We start from the raw sequence: 18,326 nt of genomic DNA on the forward strand, positions 1-18,326 counted from the left end.
CAGTCACTGTGTACATACATTACATTACTTCCTGTATTATACCCCAGAGCTGCACTCGCTATTCTGCTGGTGCAGTCACTGTGTACATACATTTCATTACTTAATCTGTATTTTACTCCAGAGCAGCATTCGCGATTCTGCAAATCTAAAATAGTAGTGGTATTCATTTACTGGACTGCACATTCTCTGCGTTTTACAGTCTACGCTTTGTCCATCTGTGTGATTTATCAGCCCCAGTACATTATGGTCACCTGCGTCAACCGATTGACCTTATTGACTTTTAACAAGTCCCACAAAGGTGTTTGTTGCTTGGACAGAAAAAAAAAAAAGCGGTGAAAAAAAACAAAATTCTGCAGAGGTGGAACCTGCCAGATCCACCAGTGTACTTGAATGAGCTTCTAACAACCGGCAGAATTCTGATTGCTGCTCTGAGATGCAATACAGGCTGAGTCTCCATATGTGATCAGTGTAGTTACATACCGTAATTCCACAACTCTATATAAACATTGATCTAAAATATTTTTTTTTTTTCCCTTTTTGTCACATCTGTGCTCCGACCGGTCCATGCCGGGGTGTCTGAGATGTGTAGACAGCTGCTTCCCCTATATCGCTGCAGTCCTATGTAAACCGGTCACATATCTGCGCTCCGGAGGTATTAAGGTAGCCTTGGATTATCTGTAGAGCGAGGTTCGGCTCTAGGAAAAGGAGTGTTTTTATGTGTTTTTATGTGTTTTTATGTGTTTTTATGTGTTTTTATGTGTTTTTATGTGTTTTTATGTGTTTTTATGTGTTTTTATGTGTTTGTTTTTTGTTCTGTATTTTTTTCCTTTTTCTCTTCTGCTGTGAATTGAGGCTGACGATATATATGTATGTGTGTGTCTATGTATGTATATATATATATATATAAATATAATTTTTCTGTCTGTCCTGGAAATCCCGTGTCTCTGATTGGTCGAGGCACATTCTAGAATACCCGATGCGTTAGAATCGGGCCACAATCTAGTGTGTATTAATTATATATATATATATATATATATATATATATATATATATATATATATATATATATATATATATATATATATATATATATATAATTATTTTTTTTTTTTTCCCCCATAAACCTTTCGACTTTCACCTGCTCTTAATGTTGCTGGGAGCGTTTCACCTTGTACATTGTCCCCTTCTCTGTCCTTGCAGTAAGTGGATTGTTGTTGCGGAGAGCGTGAATTTCATTAAATGCTGTGACCTCCAAACACCCGGCAGTCAGACCCTGGGCTTTTTAGCTCACAATGCCAGCCATATTTTTTTCTTTCTAAATACAATTTTTTAGACTTGATGACTTTATTTCTATAGATTTACTTTTGAGGTCTTTGTTTTTTCTTTTTTTTTTTTTTTTCTTTAGTGGGGGGGGGGGGGGTTTCTGTCATTGATAGCAGGAATGTCAAACTCAAATACACAGCGTGCCAAAATGAAAGGCTTAGACAGTCATGGGTTAATCTTGATATTTATATAGAAATGTCTAGAATTGAAGTTTTTCCTTTTATAATTAAATTTAACGATGAACCTTTTCATATGGAAACAAACTTAAAGGGGTGGTCCCACGAAAAACCCTCCACATGGATACTGTACCACCACCCCCTCAATCACCCTGACAAAGTTTGCCGACCACAGTATGATTCCTCATCTGTAATCCCACATAGTGCTCCGTACTATATAATGGCGCAACATAGTGCTCCATACAGTGTAAGGAGCCCCATATAATGTTCCATACAGTATAATGAACCCCACACAGTGCCCCATACAGTATAATGGACCCCACACAGTGCCCCATACAGTATAATGGACCCCACACAGTGCCCCATACAGTATAATGGAACCCACACAGTGCCCCATACAGTATAATGGACCCCACACAGTGCTCCATACAATACAGTATAATGGACCCCACACAGTGCCCCATACAGTATAATGGACCCCACACAGTGCCCCATACAGTATAATGGACCCCACACAGTGCTCCATACAGTATAATGGACCACACACAGTGCCCCATACAGTATAATGGACCCCACACAGTGACCCATACAGTATAATGGACCCCACACAGTGCCCCATACAGTATAATGGACCCCACACAGTGCCCCATACAGTATAATGGACCCCACACAGTGCCCATACAGTATAATGGACCCCACACAGTGCTCCATACAGTATAATGGACCACACACAGTGCCCCATACAGTATAATGGACCCCACACAGTGACCCATACAGTATAATGGACTCCACACAGTGCCCCATACAGTATAATGGACCCCACACAGTGCCCCATACAGTATAATGGACCCCACACAGTGCCCCATACAGTATAATGGACCCCACACAGTGCCCCATACAGTATAATGGAACCCACACAGTGCCCCATACAGTATAATGGACCCCACACAGTGCTCCATACAATACAGTATAATGGACCCCACACAGTGCCCCATACAGTATAATGGACCCCACACAGTGCCCCATACAGTATAATGGACCCCACACAGTGCTCCATACAGTATAATGGACCACACACAGTGCCCCATACAGTATAATGGACCCCACACAGTGACCCATACAGTATAATGGACCCCACACAGTGCCCCATACAGTATAATGGACCCCACACAGTGCCCCATACAGTATAATGGACCCCACACAGTGCCCCATACAGTATAATGGACCCCACACAGTGCCCCATACAGTATAATGGACCCCACACAGTGCCCATACAGTATAATGGACCCCACACAGTGCCCCATACAGTATAATGGACCCCACACAGTGCCCCATACAGTATAATGGACCCCACACAGTGCCCCATACAGTATAATGGACCCCACACAGTGCCCATACAGTATAATGGACCCCACACAGTGCCCCATACAGTATAATGGACCCCACACAGTGCCCCATAGAGTATAATGGACCCCACACAGTGCTCCATACAGTATAATGGACCCCACACAGTGCCCCATACAGTATAATGGACCCCACACAGTGACCCATACAGTATAATGGACTCCACACAGTGACCCATACAGTATAATGGACCCCACACAGTGACCCATACAGTATAATGGACCCCACACAGTGCCCCATACAGTATAATGGACCCCACACAGTGCCCCATACAGTATAATGGACCCCACACAGTGCTCCATACAATACAGTATAATGGACCCCACACAGTGCCCCATACTGTATAATGGACCCCACACAGTGACCCATACAGTATAATGGACCCCACACAGTGCTCCATACAGTATAATGGACCCCACACAGTGCCCCATACAGAATAATGGACCCCACACAGTGCCCCATACAGTATAATGGACTCCACACAGTGACCCATACAGTATAATGGACCCCACACAGTGACCCATACAGTATAATGGACCCCACACAGTGACCCATACTGTATAATGGACCCCACACAGTGACCCATACAGTATAATGGACCCCACACAGTGACCCATACAGTATAATGGACCCCACACAGTGCCCCATACAGTATAATGGACTCCACACAGTGACCCATACTGTATAATGGACCCCACACAGTGACCCATACTGTATAATGGACCCCACACAGTGACCCATACTGTATAATGGACCCCACACAGTGTGACAGTATGAGTTATTTAAAAAACAAATACTCCCCTTTCCTTGTTCCCCCGCTGCTCCAGTTTCTCCAGTCATGTTCTGATTCTCTGCACTGCTTGGCATAGTGGGCGCGTTGTAATGACATAATTGTGCCCACTGCATGGAGACATGAGACGTGGAGGGAGTGGGTCATATATACTCACCCTGCGGGCCACATTTGGCCTGTTGTCGCAGCTTTGTTTTCTTTCTCTGAAACCAATTAAGAGTTTCCTTGTCTGTGTGTTTGGGATAATTGTCTTGCTGAAATGTCCACCCTTGTTTCGTCTTCATCATCCTGGTAGATGGCAATAGATTTTTACCAAGAATGTCTCCGTACATTCATCCTTCAATCACATGAAGTTTGCTAGTGTCATATGCTGAAAATCGGCCCCACACCTAGATGTTCCCACCTCCAGACTTCACTGTAGGTATGGTGTTTTTATGATGATATACAGTGCCTTTTGGCCTCCAAACATGGTGAGTATTATGGCATCCAAAGAGTTCGATTTTGTCTCGCCTGACCAGACCTATATTCTCCCAGTATTTCACAGGCTTATGTAAATGTTGTTGAGCAAACTGTAAACACTCTTTAGCATGCTTTTTGTTCAGCAGTGGAGTCTTGCATGGTGAGCGTGCATACAGGCTGTGGAGGGCGAGTGCATTACTGATTGTTTTCTTTGAAACTATTGGACTTGCTGCTGATTCAAGGTTTTTATGTAGCTCACCACAGGTGGTCCTTGGCTTTTGGACGACTCTTCTGATTGTTTTCACTCTTCTGTCTAAAATCTTGGGGGATCACCTGGTTGTGGTCTGTTTCTGGTGAAATGTTATTTCCCCCTCCGGATTATGGCCACAACAATGCTCACTGCAACCTTCAGTAGTTTAGAAATTCTTCTGTAACCAATGCCATCATTATGTTTTTTTTTTCAACAATAATGTTATGAAGGTCTTGAGACATCTCACTGGTTTTTCCCTATCATGAGAGATTTTTTTGTATGTCACCTTGGTAATGAGATGCCTTTTTATAGGCCATGAGTTGAACCAGCTGATATTATTTATCACTAAGCGTCAGGATTGACTTTCTGGTGTCTGGACCTTCCATGGGTTTTTGAATCTCTTTCTTCATGTGCTCAAAACCTTTTTCCCTTTGTCATTTCTTATTATTACCTTAATTTTATGGACATCAGTGGATGATTTCTTTGCCTGTGTGGATTGGATGGGTTGTTCCCGACATCTAGTGAGAATTTCAGGTCAATAGCACCTTGAGGAATATATTTACTTGGAACATTTGTGACTTGTTCAATACTTGTTTCACTCTGTGTATACGGTATATATTTTTATTTTATTGTATTACTTTTTTGTTCTTTTTATTTATTTTTTTTGTACCCGAAGGGTGTGATAATGATGATCTTAAAACTTGCCCACCTTATCTGGACTCTTTGAGAGTTTAGAAAGAAGGCAGCCAGGCCCCCCGGGCACTTGACCTCTAATGTACCTTGACCTGAATTTGCTTCTTCGAATGAACTGTTTTAAGTTAAAAATCTCTTGTTCTGGGAGCTGCGGTGCAGAGTGACACGGGATTAAATTACCTTCATTTAACTCCTCGGCGCCAGCGTGTTTAAGCGCTCGCTGTAGGCTCGGTGCCAACAAACTGCTAGCAGAAGGGAACATGAAGGTTGGATTTTCTTTGTGTTTATTTTTTTTTCCCCTTTTAATTGGCAAATTACATGGCAGGGGACTTTGATAGAACTACTGTTTTTTGCCTTTTTTTTTTTTTGGGTACTATAGAGTTGTATATATAGATTTACTAGGGATAGATTTACTAGGGATGGGTTCTGGTACCTGACCCAGACTTTATTAAAAGTTCGGATAACTACACCAGAATCCGAGACCCATTGAAAATAATGGATTCCCAAGCTGATTAAAAAAAAAAAAAAAAAACCTGCGGCGGCGCGCTTTCGGTCTCTGTGGCGCACTCAGTCCAGCTTCACCCATCTCTAATATTTACGCCTCTCCAGGGCTGCAGTCACATCTGAAATGAGTCTTTATGCACATGTGAAGGTACGGACCGATCACGGGTCTCATAACAATAACTTAACACTCTCATTCCCTCCCAGTTCGGGTCAGGAGACCTGTGGTCGGGCCATAGACGGACATGTGAGTTTTCATAGCGGTTGGGTAATCTGTTCTTTCACACAGGACCAAATCCGATATAGCAGAATGACTAAATTCTGGCTGCCTGCTGCCACCACCAGGGGGAGCTTATGAGTTTACTGTATACTCATATACTATTGAGTCCTATGTATAATTAGTATACAACTTTTCTCTTTCCAAGTGCAAGAAACACTTTTTGTTCTGTTTACTTTCTTCTGTATTTGTGAAGGCTGCAGCCATTCAGTGGTCAAGGATTGGCTGCAGCGGTCAGGTGAAATTGTTGGAGTCTGGCGGGAGACACAGCTAGAAGCAGAGCAGTGGCATCGGTCCAGGAGGGTAGTATAGATTTTTATCTTTTTTTTTTATAACTTTAGAGGCTCCTTGGACAGCCTCTCCACGTCAAGTGGCCTTTTTTTTTTTTTTGTTCTTTGTATTTTTTTCCTTTCTCCCCTGAGTATTGTATTTTTTTTTAATTAAATTCACCATACAGTCCCTAAGAAATATGACTTTTTAATTTGGTGCTAATTATGTGGTCTTAACCGAAGTGAGGGCTTGCTCGCAGGATCCTCAGGGGCGTGTCTTTATCATTTATTATGCATAATTACCCTGTGAGCCACACCCCATGGGTGGACTATAAAAATACAGTTTGAGATCTGGACATTTTTTATGGCAGATTTAAGAAATGAAAACCACAAAGTTGAACACACACTGGCCATTAGGGCCATCTTACACTTCCTTTTTTTTTACAGGAGGGTTTTCAGATGTCTCATTATCATTACAGACAGGATCACAATGCAAGATTGGCTGTGTATACACAGCTGATAACACAGGATTCAGCAAATTTCTTTATTTTTGTAGATGGCCCTATGAAAGAGTATAATCGTTCTTCTCTTAATTGAGCCTTTCAAAAGTAGCTATGAATCCCAAAATTTCTGCCTGCCTGGAATTTGGGAGTTTCTTTTTTTCCCGAGACCTATGGTGGAATCCTTTTCTTGACTAGCAAGGGGGCAATTTATCTTTTGGGAAAAGTCTTGGAGAACCTCAATGAGTCAACCAATAATATGGAGTCCTCCTCCCAAGTTTTTTCTTATCTGGTAATCTGAGGACTTTTTTGTTGTGGAAATATTGGTCTTCAGAGCCATCGAAATGATCACCAACGGCTTGTGTGTGTTACCGGTCGATGTGAGAGGTCGGGGGATCCCAAATATTCAAAAATATATGATCTGGTCTTTGAGGAAAAACCACTCTTCTTGGATGGTCCTCTTTGACCTACTCTGTGGTATCTTCCTAGTCTTTGAGGAAAGACCAGGCTCTCCTTGGATGGTCCTCTTTGACCTTCTCTGTGGTATCTTCCAAGTCTTTGAGGAAAGACCAGGCTCTCCTTGGATGGTCCTCTTTGACCTTCTCTGTGGTATCTTCCAAGTCTTTGAGGAAAGACCAGGCTTTCCTTGGATGGTCCTCTGACCTTCTCTGTGGGATTAACTCACGCTCCAGATCTATATGAGAGTCCAACGTGAGAGTCCAATATGTTTTGGTGGCAAACCTTTTTAACGATCCCAAAAATGTTCCATAGTACCAGAGTTTGAAGGTGATAAGTTTAGGTTAAGTGTCCAAGTCATGTTGAGGTTTGGTGTGAGAAGACTCTTGACTTGATGGGTCAGTTACCCAAAGCAGATTTCTACCTGGAGCTTCCGTGGCCGGCAGTGTGTCGCCATACACACCTGGTGCCTACCTGTATATGAGCCATGTGAAGATACCACCCACCCATGGTGCCACCTGACTTCTCTGAAAACCTTGTAGATGGAGAACCTCTGGTGTCTGCTAATTTTGAAATCGCGAATGTCCTTGGGACTTAAATTATTTTTTAATGTTTTAGGCTCAACTTTTTTTATTTTACTTTTTGGCACCGTTTTGAAAGCATATTGTTCTTCTTGCTCTGACGACTCCACAGTAATTATCACTTTTGGGGGTTGGCCAAGTGGTAGCTGTTACATGAGCATCTGCGTAATTTCCATAATGATCGTAATCACTTGACACATCCTGTTGAATGATTCTATAACGCTGGTATACCGACCAACACTCGCCATCTTTGTTTATCCACTTGGGTCAAAACCCTTTTGAAGAGCCTTGACTTGTCCTTTGTAAATGAGCTGCAATGAAAGAGGGAAACCCATGAACGGGTGTCTTTGTTTTTAGGCGAGGGGGGAAAAAAGCGACCAAGTTTTGTCTTCATTCTGAAGCTCTTAGGAGTCTGGGTTTTAACCCTATTGAATTTACGTGGTCATCCATTGGACTGAAGGACGACACGCACCCATTGTAAAAAAAGTGAATCATCTCCTCGTCTCATAAGCAGTTTTTCTGTATTTTTTTTTTTTAGCTTATTTTGGTTTTTACTGGATGTAAATGACGCCGTTCTCCTGTATCCGGCGTTGTCTTTCTTGTCTTCCTACGCCTCTCCGTTCCTGAGATATGGCCTACTCTTCGCTGTATAAAAATCTATTCTTGCTAACCAAGTGGGTGTTCTATACATGACCACGCCCACAAGAGTTGATGTACACGACCAGTTGGCTAAAAAGACTAGATTGACAGGAAGAAAGGGTCGTATCTCAGGAACGGAGAGGCGCAAGAACAAAAGAAAAACCACGCCGGATTCAGGAGAACAGAGGCATTTACACCACGTTAAAAAAAAAAAAAAAAAAAATGGATTTATAGCAATTAACAGGTCCTCATTAAAGGGAATCTGGCAGCTTGTGTATGTAATGGAATTTTTGATCGGTATTTTATAGAACAGGAGAAGATGAGCAGAATATATATATATATATATATATATATATATATATATATATATATATATATATATATATATATATATATATATATATATATATATATATATATATATATATATATATATATATATATATATATATATATATATATATATATATATATATATATATATATATACACATACACATACACACACACACACACACACACACACACACACACACACACACACACACACGAGAAGATGAGCAGAATATATATAATATATATATATATTATATATATTCTGCTCATCTTCTCCTGTGTGTGTGTATGTATATGTATATATATATATATATGTATATATATATATGTATATATATATATATATGTATATATATATATGTATATATATATATGTATATGTATGTATATGTATATATATATGTGTATATATATGTATATATATATGTGTATATATGTATATATATATATATATATATATATATATATATATATATATATATATATATATATATATATATATATATATATATATATGAAAGGATTCAGTAGAACTTCTATTTTTTTTTTATTGGAATTTGTATCCTTTGGAGTCAAGTGGGCGGTTCTTTTTAGGAATTGGTGACTAAGCCCACCTACTTGACTCTAAAGCGTAGAAAGAGTAGGGATTTCAATTAGTATTATTAAATCTCTATATATCGACCTACTCATCATCTTCTGCTCTATAACCTGCCGCCTGCAGATCGGACACCATGTTCAATGTAACTGGTTCCCTTAAAGGGATCGGGGGTTGCGGGGTAACTATCGTGGATGAGTGTGAAGGATGAGAATGACTATTTATCCTGATGTTTCACTGTCCGTTGTCTCCATTGAATCTCTTGAAGACTTCTCCGTTGTAGTAAAATGTCTCGGCCCCCTTCCATGTTTTACCATTGTGTCCACTAATTGTTATCCTTGTCTTCCTCTAGTGAAGAAGAGGAGGAACTGGCATAGACATGACTACACCGAGGCAGACGATGGCAGCAAGCCAGTGCAAGCAGGAACGAGGACCTTTGTGCAGCAACTTCGAGCCCGGTCCTTCCCAAGGTATGTGAGGTGACGTCAAGTGGTGGTACACATGAAGAACACCACACCCTCGAAAACACGGTCGCCTCTTTGGTTCAAGGAACCATTGAGATCAGCTGTTATCGCCAAAAAGAACAATGACCCCCGTAATTACAGAGCAATCCTTAGTGGGTTCCTTACGTTGGCGTCCATGACCCCGAAAATAGGGCAACCCCTTGAATACCAAATATACACATTGACATCACTTACTTGTTTTGCAGCGCCGATGATATCATTTTACGGATGAACGGCAGCCACCTGACACAAAGGTACTTGGAGAAGCATGGATTCAACAGTCCAATCATCGTGCCACAGATAGAGGGCCTGGGCCTCAGACTTCCACCTCCCACCTTTTCGGTTATGGACGTGGAGCGATATGTTGGTAAGGATCCAGGTACCTTCTATGATCCCCATGAAGATAGTTACAATGCTTAGTGGACATGAAGTTAAGCCCTGGTTATACTCGATGTAGTCCAGTATTTTGGTTAGTCACCGGGAGCACCATTAGTCAGGGGTATCGAGTGGCACCAATGTCTTGGAAGCCTCATGAAAAAGTGGTGCCAAGGTCTTGGCAGCCTTACTGAAAAGTGGCACCAAGGCCTTGGCAGCCTCAGGGAATAGTGGCGCCAAGGCCTTGGCAGCCTCAGGGAATAGTGGCGCCAAGGCCTTGGCAGCCTCAGGGAATAGTGGCGCCAAGGCCTTGGCAGCCTCAGGGAATAGTGGCGCCAAGGCCTTGGCAGCCTCAGGGAATGGTGGCGCCAAGGTCTTGGCAGCCTCAGGGAATGGTGGCGCCAAGGTCTTGGCAGCCTCAGGGAATGGTGGCGCCAAGGTCTTGGCAGCCTCAGGGAATGGTGGCGCCAAGGTCTTGGCAGCCTCAGGGAATGGTGGCGCCAAGGTCTTGGCAGCCTCAGGGAATGGTGGCGCCAAGGTCTTGGCAGCCTCAGGGAATGGTGGCGCCAAGGTTTTGGCAGCCTCAGGGAATGGTGGCGCCAAGGTTTTGGCAGCCTCAGGGAATGGTGGCGCCAAGGTCTTGGCAGCCTCAGGGAATGGTGGCGCCAAGGTCTTGGCAGCCTCAGGGAATGGTGGCGCCAAGGTCTTGGCAGCCTCAGGGAATGGTGGCGCCAAGGTCTTGGCAGCCTCAGGAAAAGATGGCGCCAAGGTCTTGGCAGCCTCAGGAAAAGGTGGCGCCAAGGTCTTGGCAGCCTCAGGAAAAGATGGCGCCAAGGTCTTGGCAGCCTCAGGGAAAGGTGGTGCCAAGGTCTTGGCAACCTCAGGGAGAAGTGGCGCAAAGGTCTTGGCAGCCTCAATGAAGTGTCATCTTGACTTCCACCATGCTCTGCTTATTCGAAATCATCAGTAACCTGAATCGATCCTTGATCAGCTGCATGTGGATGCTCACATTCCCTACAGTGGTCTCTTAAGGGCAAAAATGGTATTACAGAGCGCTCATTCAGGTGAATATTGCGCCATGTAATAAGTGGCTGGATTGAGCCCACAATATTGTCGTGACCCCCCCTTCCCTTATAGTGGAGCAAAACCTTAATGTGACGAGCAGTTGCTCTGGTGTCTCTGCCGCCGCTTATCTTGAGGAAATGATAGAAATATTGGGGGAATTACTTTGCCTTCAGTCTCAGATTTAAGCCATTGTGTACGGGTTCCTGTCAAAATGTCTTGTTTTTTTTTTGTTTTTTTTATTTCATGACCGCACACCCATAAAAATAATAATGTCAGTAATTGCGCCTGGCTATGCGCCGTGCCCATGGCGGTGCCGCTGCACAGATGTGAGCCGCGGATGTGATCTAATTAGATGACGGCGTCTGAGCCATACATTATGTGAAGATCGTCTCTCTGCGCTCGTTCAGCGCCGTTGTGGGATTTCTATAGGATTAACCCGCAATATGTTCTTCCTTCGTTCCTCCGTTTTCGGCAAGGTCCAGGATGCCAGGCTTTTTAATCTATCTTTGGCCGCTTTCCCATTTCCATTTTTGGCTCGCTTCTTGCGTCTGGAACAGGGAATTCTGCCTCTTACTTGTTTGTTTGTACTTTACGGGCGCAATTATCCGATACTCCGGAACGCTTCCTGGCACACAGTGCCATTAGGACGGCAGATGGCACAATGCCCATGGGTGAAGCAAACGCGCATGTTAATGTGCTCTGTCGGAGATGTGCACGGATTCGACAGACATAGGTTAGAGTAAGGCTTTCCCATCCCTGGAGACCTGGCGAAATTAAAAAGGGGTCTCCTTGGTCACGACGATTCGCTGCTGGATTCACTTTGACGAGTGGAATAAATCTGTATTCGGTCACGTCTTTTGCAAATGCGCCTGGAGCTGAAGGAATTGGATCACAGAGACACTTTCTGCCATTCATGTCCTAAAAAAAAAAAACCTTAAATGTCACCCATTTCCACTGGGAGCAAAAGATCAGGCATGTTGAAATACAGTATGTCCAATCCTACTTCAGATCTGACTTGTATATAGTAGACCGTTCACACTAGTCTCATATAGCAGTATATCGTTTTCTAAAATCAGGCATGTTAAAAGCCAACATGCCCGATCCTATGTCCTACTAATAAATTCGTTTAGGAGGTCACCATTAGTTAGCTGCTGCCACCAAAACCTGATATGTAGCCAGCCTGTCTTAACACCACCCTATTGACATACTATATGCCGCCCCTTTAATTTGCTGCAATCCTTTTTTGCAGGTGGGGACAAAATCATAGATGTCATCGATGTGGCGAGGCAGGCCGACAGCAAGATGAAGCTCCGAAATTTTGTAAAATACTTCATGAACGCCGACCGACCCAAAGTATTAAACGTCATCAGCCTGGAATTCTCCGACACCAAGTAAGTTCTTAATGGAACCGTAGACCTCCTATGTACATCCCTCCCCCTCTGACCCTCGTCCTCCTCGATGTTGTAATACACGTCTGATGATTTTTTTTTATTTGCCATTTTAGGATGTCCGAGTTGGTTAAAGTACCAGATATCGGTAAAAAATTGTCTTGGGTAGAGAATTACTGGCCGGACGACTCCGTCTTCACAAAGCCCTTTGTTCAAAAGTATTGCCTGATGGGAGTGGAGGACAGCTACACCGATTTCCACATAGACTTTGGTGGCACTTCCGTCTGGTATCACGTCTTATGGGTAAGCGCCATACGTAGTGCCCTGTGTGAATGGAGCGATGGCAGTGCATGCGCAACATGGCCTAGTTTCTAGTCTATGGGACTGATGGAGATAAATACTGCAATATCTCTGATAGTCGAATAGACAATGAATGGATACATGTCGCGCATGCGCGGCCATAACGTCACCGACCCTGAAAAGAGGGAGCTGGAATTCCCTGCTGGCTTTTTTTTCTATGGGACTGATGGAGATGGCTTAATACAATGCTCCACTATCTCCGGTGCTCCAATAGTAGTACAGTGCCCCGATATCTCCGGTAGTCCAATAGTAGTGCTGTGCCCCGATATCTCCGGTACTCCAATAGTAGTACAGTGCTCCACGATCTCCGATCTCCAATAGTAGTACAGTGCCCCGATATCTCCGGTACTCCAATAGTAATACAGTGCCCCGATATCTCCGGTACTCCAATAGTAATACAGCGCCCCGATATCTCCGGTGCTCCAATAGTAGTACAGTGCCCCGATATCTCCGGTACTCCAATAGTAGTACAGTGCCCCGATATCTCCGGTACTCCAATAGTAGTGCAGTGCCCCGATATCTCCGGTACTCCAATAGTAGTGCAGTGCCCCGATATCTCCGGTACTCCAATAGTAGTACAGTGCCCCGATATTTCCAGTGCTCCAATAGTAGTACAGTGCCCCGATATCTCCGGTACTCCAATAGTAGTACAGTGCCCCGATATCTCCGGTACTCCAATAGTAGTACAGTGCCCCGATATCTCCGGTACTCCAATAGTAGTACAGTGCCCCGATATCTCCGGTACTCCAATAGTAATACAGCGCCCCGATATCTCCGGTACTCCAATAGTAATACAGCGCCCCGATATCTCCGGTGCTCCAATAGTAGTACAGTGCCCCGATATCTCCGGTACTCCCAATAGTAGTGCAGTGCCCCGATATCTCCGGTGCTCCAATAGTAGTACAGTGCCCCAATATCTCTGGTACTCCAATAGTAGTACAGTGCCCCGATATCTCCGGTACTCCCAATAGTAGTGCAGTGCCCCGATATCTCCGGTGCTCCAATAGTAATACAGTGCCCCAATATCTGCGGTACTCCAATAGTAATACAGTGCCCCGATATCTCCGGTGCTCCAATAGTAGTACAGTGCCCCGATATCTCCGGTACTCCCAATAGTAGTGCAGTGCCCCGATATCTCCGGTGCTCCAATAGTAGTACAGTGCCCCGATATCTCCGGTACTCCCAATAGTAGTACAGTGCCCCGATATCTCTGGTACTCCAATAGTAATACAGTGCCCCGATATCTCCGGTACTCCCAATAGTAGTACAGTGCCCCGATATCTCCGGTACTCCCAATAGTAGTACAGCGCCCCGATATCTCCGGTACTCCAATAGTAGTACAGTGCCCCGATATCTCCGGTGCTCCAATAGTAGTACAGTGCCCCGATATCTCCGGTACTCCCAATAGTAGTGCAGTGCCCCGATATCTCCGGTGCTCCAATAGTAGTACAGTGCCCCGATATCTCCGGTACTCCCAATAGTAGTACAGTGCCCCAATATCTCTGGTACTCCAATAGTAATACAGTGCCCCGATATCTCCGGTACTCCCAATAGTAGTGCAGTGCATCTTTACTACTATGGCAGTCCAATAGACAATGAATGGAGCGGTAATGCGCAAGCACTGATCTCTTCAACATCCCATTCTTATGATTTCGTAAGGTCCCAGAATTTGGGGCTGTCCTCAAATATAATCGTCCTTTTTCACTTCCAGGGGGAGAAGATTTTCTACTTGATAAAGCCCACGGATGAGAACCTGGCCCTGTACGAATCATGGAGCTCTTCAGTTACCCAAAGCGAGGAGTTTTTTGGGGACAAGGTGGATAACTGTTACAAGTGCGTGCTGAAACAGGGGCACACGCTCTTTCTCCCAACCGGTAAGTGGGAAGAACCCAACCAACCCAAAATTGGGCAGAACAGCCTCAAAATAGAAGTTGTGTATTATTAAAAGGGGTTGGCTCGGATTAGAATAACATGTTTGTTTGGGGGGGGGGGGGGGGGTTTAATAAAATAATAATAAAAAAAAGTCCCTCCGCCGTCTACAGGTAGACACTGGTATTGCAGCTCAGTCCCGTTCACTTCAATGGAGCTCAGCCGCAGTGCCACTTACAACCTGTGGTCAGGTGTGGCGCTGCTTTGTCAAGAAAGCCACAATGTTTTTTTCCAAACCTCTTAATGGTTGTTTTGTGCCACCCCCAAAAAACAACTATTTTCATGATTTTTGACTATATTTTAATATGTTATTTGCTTACAGGCTGGATTCACGCTGTCCTCACGTCTCAGGATTGCATGGCCTTTGGTGGGAACTTTCTGCACAACCTAAACATTGGCATGCAGCTCAGGTAAAAAAAAATATATATATAATTTTTTTTTACGTTTTTCTTTAAGAGATGAGTGATAAAATTCTGGCTTCTTGTAGCCACCACTAGAGGGAGCTCACTGCATACTGTTTTCTGATTAATTGGTGTATAGGCTGTATGCAGTGAGCTCCCCCTAGTGGTGATTGCAGTCCAGATTTTGTTTTTGTTTTGTTTTTTTAATCAACTTAAAAAAATTAAATGTGTGACCAAGAATGAAGCATTTTTTTTCTTTTAAATTAGGTGTTACGAGATGGAGAAAAGATTGAAGACCCCGGATCTCTTCAAGTTCCCTTTTTTCGAGGCAATTTGTTGGTTTGTGGCCAAAAACCTACTTGAAACTTTGAAAGGTAAAATTCGTCATTATGCGATGCCCGAAGGCTACAAATCTTCTCAGATGATTGTCTAACCACTCTTTCGCGTTGCCTCTCGCAGAGCTCAGAGAAGATGGCTTCCATCCTCCAAATTATTTAAAGCAAGGTGTGAAAGCGTTAATTACCGCACTGAAGAGCTGGATGAAGAAAGAAGTGAGTCACTAACATGGGCACGTGTCTATTAGGGTTATTAAAGGGAATGTGTCATCAATTAATTACCTATTGTCTAAATCCGGGTTTTTGTATGTTAAATATATTTATATTTGTCTATATTAAAATAAATATATACAATAGATAACACAGGATCCACCATTTACAATAGGTGATGTCACAGCTCACCTCCTCCTCCTGTACAATGACTCATAACTCCCCTATATAAAGTAGATAACACAGGATCCACCATTCACAATAGGTGATGTCACAGCTCACCTCCTCCTCCTATACAATGACTCATAACTCCCCTATATAAAGTAGATAACACAGGATCCACCATTCACAATAGGTGATGTCACAGCTCACCTCCTCCTCCTGTACAATGACTCATAACTCCCCTATATAAAGTAGATAACACAGGATCCACCATTCACAGTAGGTGATGTCACAGCTCACCTCCTCCTCCTGTACTTTGACTGATAACACCTCTATATACAGTAGATAACACAGGATCCATCATTCCCAATAGGTGATGTCACAGCTCACCTCCTCCTGTACAATGACTGATAACACCTCTATATACAGTAGATAACACAGGATCCACCATTCACAATAGGCAGGGACCTAAAAGATGTGGGCCTCCACTATTATCTTGTAGGATGTCTAGTGAGGGTCTTGCCGGGTGGGCGTACAGTAACCGGACCCTCTCCTGACACTTACCTTCTCTCCAGTCTGTAGCAGAACATGCTTTTGAAATCCCAGAAAACATCAGACCCGGGAATCTCGTTAAAGAGCTGTCGAAAGTGATTCGCTCTGTAGAGGTGAGTGCGCGACGTTGCGACTAGGGAGAATATCCTGGAAGGTGGGGGTAGACCACTACACCTTGGTGAAGCCCCCATCTGAAATATCCCATAATCCAGAAAGGATTAAAAAAAATACGTTTATAGAAGATTTTTTTTTTTTGTTAATTTTTTTCCTCGCTGAGTTAACTGAGCACCTGTTGGTGAGCTCAATTTGATGGGAAATTGCAAATGTTTCTGTCTTTTTATTTATATATTTTTCTCCATTCATTCGTATTCACCATTTTATGAATCCCTCTGTGCTCATTTATAATCACTTCAAATCTTGACATGAACTTTGAGGTCATAAATCAGGAAAGAGGAGCTTAAAAAAAAGGTAAAACGGATAAAAAATTTTATATATGTGTTTTTTAAGCTCCTCGGTGTTGATTTATGACCTCATCAAAGTTCATGTCAGCTTGGATGTGGTTATAAATGAGCTCCGAAGGCTTCAGAATAAGAAAACGAATCCCTCAGTGAACTCATTCTTGGTTGTCTTTTTCTTAACCCCTCTGTGCTCATTTATAACCACATCATACTGATAAGAACTTTGATGAGGTCATAAATTAGCACGGAGGGGCTTAAAAAAAAAAATTTAAATACAGTTGAGGTTTGTAACTAGCCTTTTTAAGCTGATTTATGACCTCATCAGAGGAGCGAGATAGTTTCAAACATCAACCTTTTTTTGTTTTTCAAACTCCTCCGTGCTGATTTATGACCTCATCAAAGTTCATGTCATTTTTGAAGTGGTTATAAATGAGCACATAAGGGTTCAGAATAAGAAAACTAATCCCTCAGTTAACTCGTTCTTATTCATCTTTTTCTGAACCCCTCTGTGCTCATTTATAACCACATCAAAGCTGACATGAACTTTGATGAGGTCATAAATTAGCATGGAGGGGCTTAAAAAAAAAAGGTACAGTTGAGCTTTGTAACTAACCTTTTAAAGCTGATTTGTGACCTCATCAGAGGAGCGATCAACATCAACCTTTTTTTTTTTTCAAGCTCCTCTGTGCTGATTTATGACCTCATAGTTCATGTTAGAATTGATGTAACATAAATGAGAGATTCAGAGAAATATGGATAAGAACGAGTTCACTGATGGATTATCTGTTGATTCTAAGCCTCTCTGTGCTCATTTGTGACCACATCAAAGCTGACAAGAACTTTGATGAGGTCATAAATTAGCATGGAGGGGCTTATAAAAAAAAAAAAAAAAAGGTTGGAATCAGCCTTTCTAAGCTGATTTATGACCTCATCAGAGGAGCAAAATAGTTACAAACATCAACCTTTTTTTTGTTTCTCAAGCTCCTCTGTGCTGATTTATGACCTCATCAAAGTTCACGATACAGAGGAATTAAGAGAAATATGGTTAAGAACGAGTGTATCTGTTAATTCTGAACCCCTCTGTGCTCATTTGTGACCACAGACCGCACCAAACAGCACAGAGGGGGAAACAGACGGTTACGAGCTCCCATCAGGATGAGCTTACTGACTGATTCTCTGTTAACTCCTTATACAGCCAGCAATGTGTACGGTACTTTTTTATTTTTTTTATGAATTCCAATTTCCATCGGTTTTTTTTCTTTTTGTATGTTGTACCTCTGCAGCACTTCGCTTTCCCTTACAGCTGACTGTTTCCTATGTTAAATTTCTATTTTGGGAC

At 42.9% G+C, this 18,326-nt stretch overlaps 1 protein-coding gene across 3 annotated transcripts in view; it reads left to right on the top strand.

The window, feature by feature from the left end:
* The window catches only part of KDM7A (lysine demethylase 7A), a 53,262-nt gene that overhangs the window by 27,258 nt on the left and 7,678 nt on the right, over positions 1-18,326 (top strand). For 2 of the 3 annotated variants that reach the window (XM_069763277.1, XM_069763278.1), the window contains exons 3-11: positions 9,602-9,719; positions 9,959-10,119; positions 12,442-12,583; positions 12,697-12,883; positions 14,652-14,814; positions 15,192-15,279; positions 15,538-15,644; positions 15,730-15,821; positions 16,553-16,642. In XM_069763277.1, coding sequence (XP_069619378.1) covers positions 9,602-9,719; positions 9,959-10,119; positions 12,442-12,583; positions 12,697-12,883; positions 14,652-14,814; positions 15,192-15,279; positions 15,538-15,644; positions 15,730-15,821; positions 16,553-16,642 — 1,148 coding nt within the window. Of the gene's footprint in view, positions 661-9,601; positions 9,720-9,958; positions 10,120-12,441; positions 12,584-12,696; positions 12,884-14,651; positions 14,815-15,191; positions 15,280-15,537; positions 15,645-15,729; positions 15,822-16,552; positions 16,643-18,326 lie in introns of all 3 variants that reach the window. The other variant, XM_069763279.1, reaches the window with a different exon arrangement.

This window comes from Ranitomeya imitator, chromosome 4, assembly GCF_032444005.1.
Source record: "Ranitomeya imitator isolate aRanImi1 chromosome 4, aRanImi1.pri, whole genome shotgun sequence".
In the NCBI taxonomy this organism is placed as follows: domain Eukaryota; kingdom Metazoa; phylum Chordata; class Amphibia; order Anura; family Dendrobatidae; genus Ranitomeya; species Ranitomeya imitator.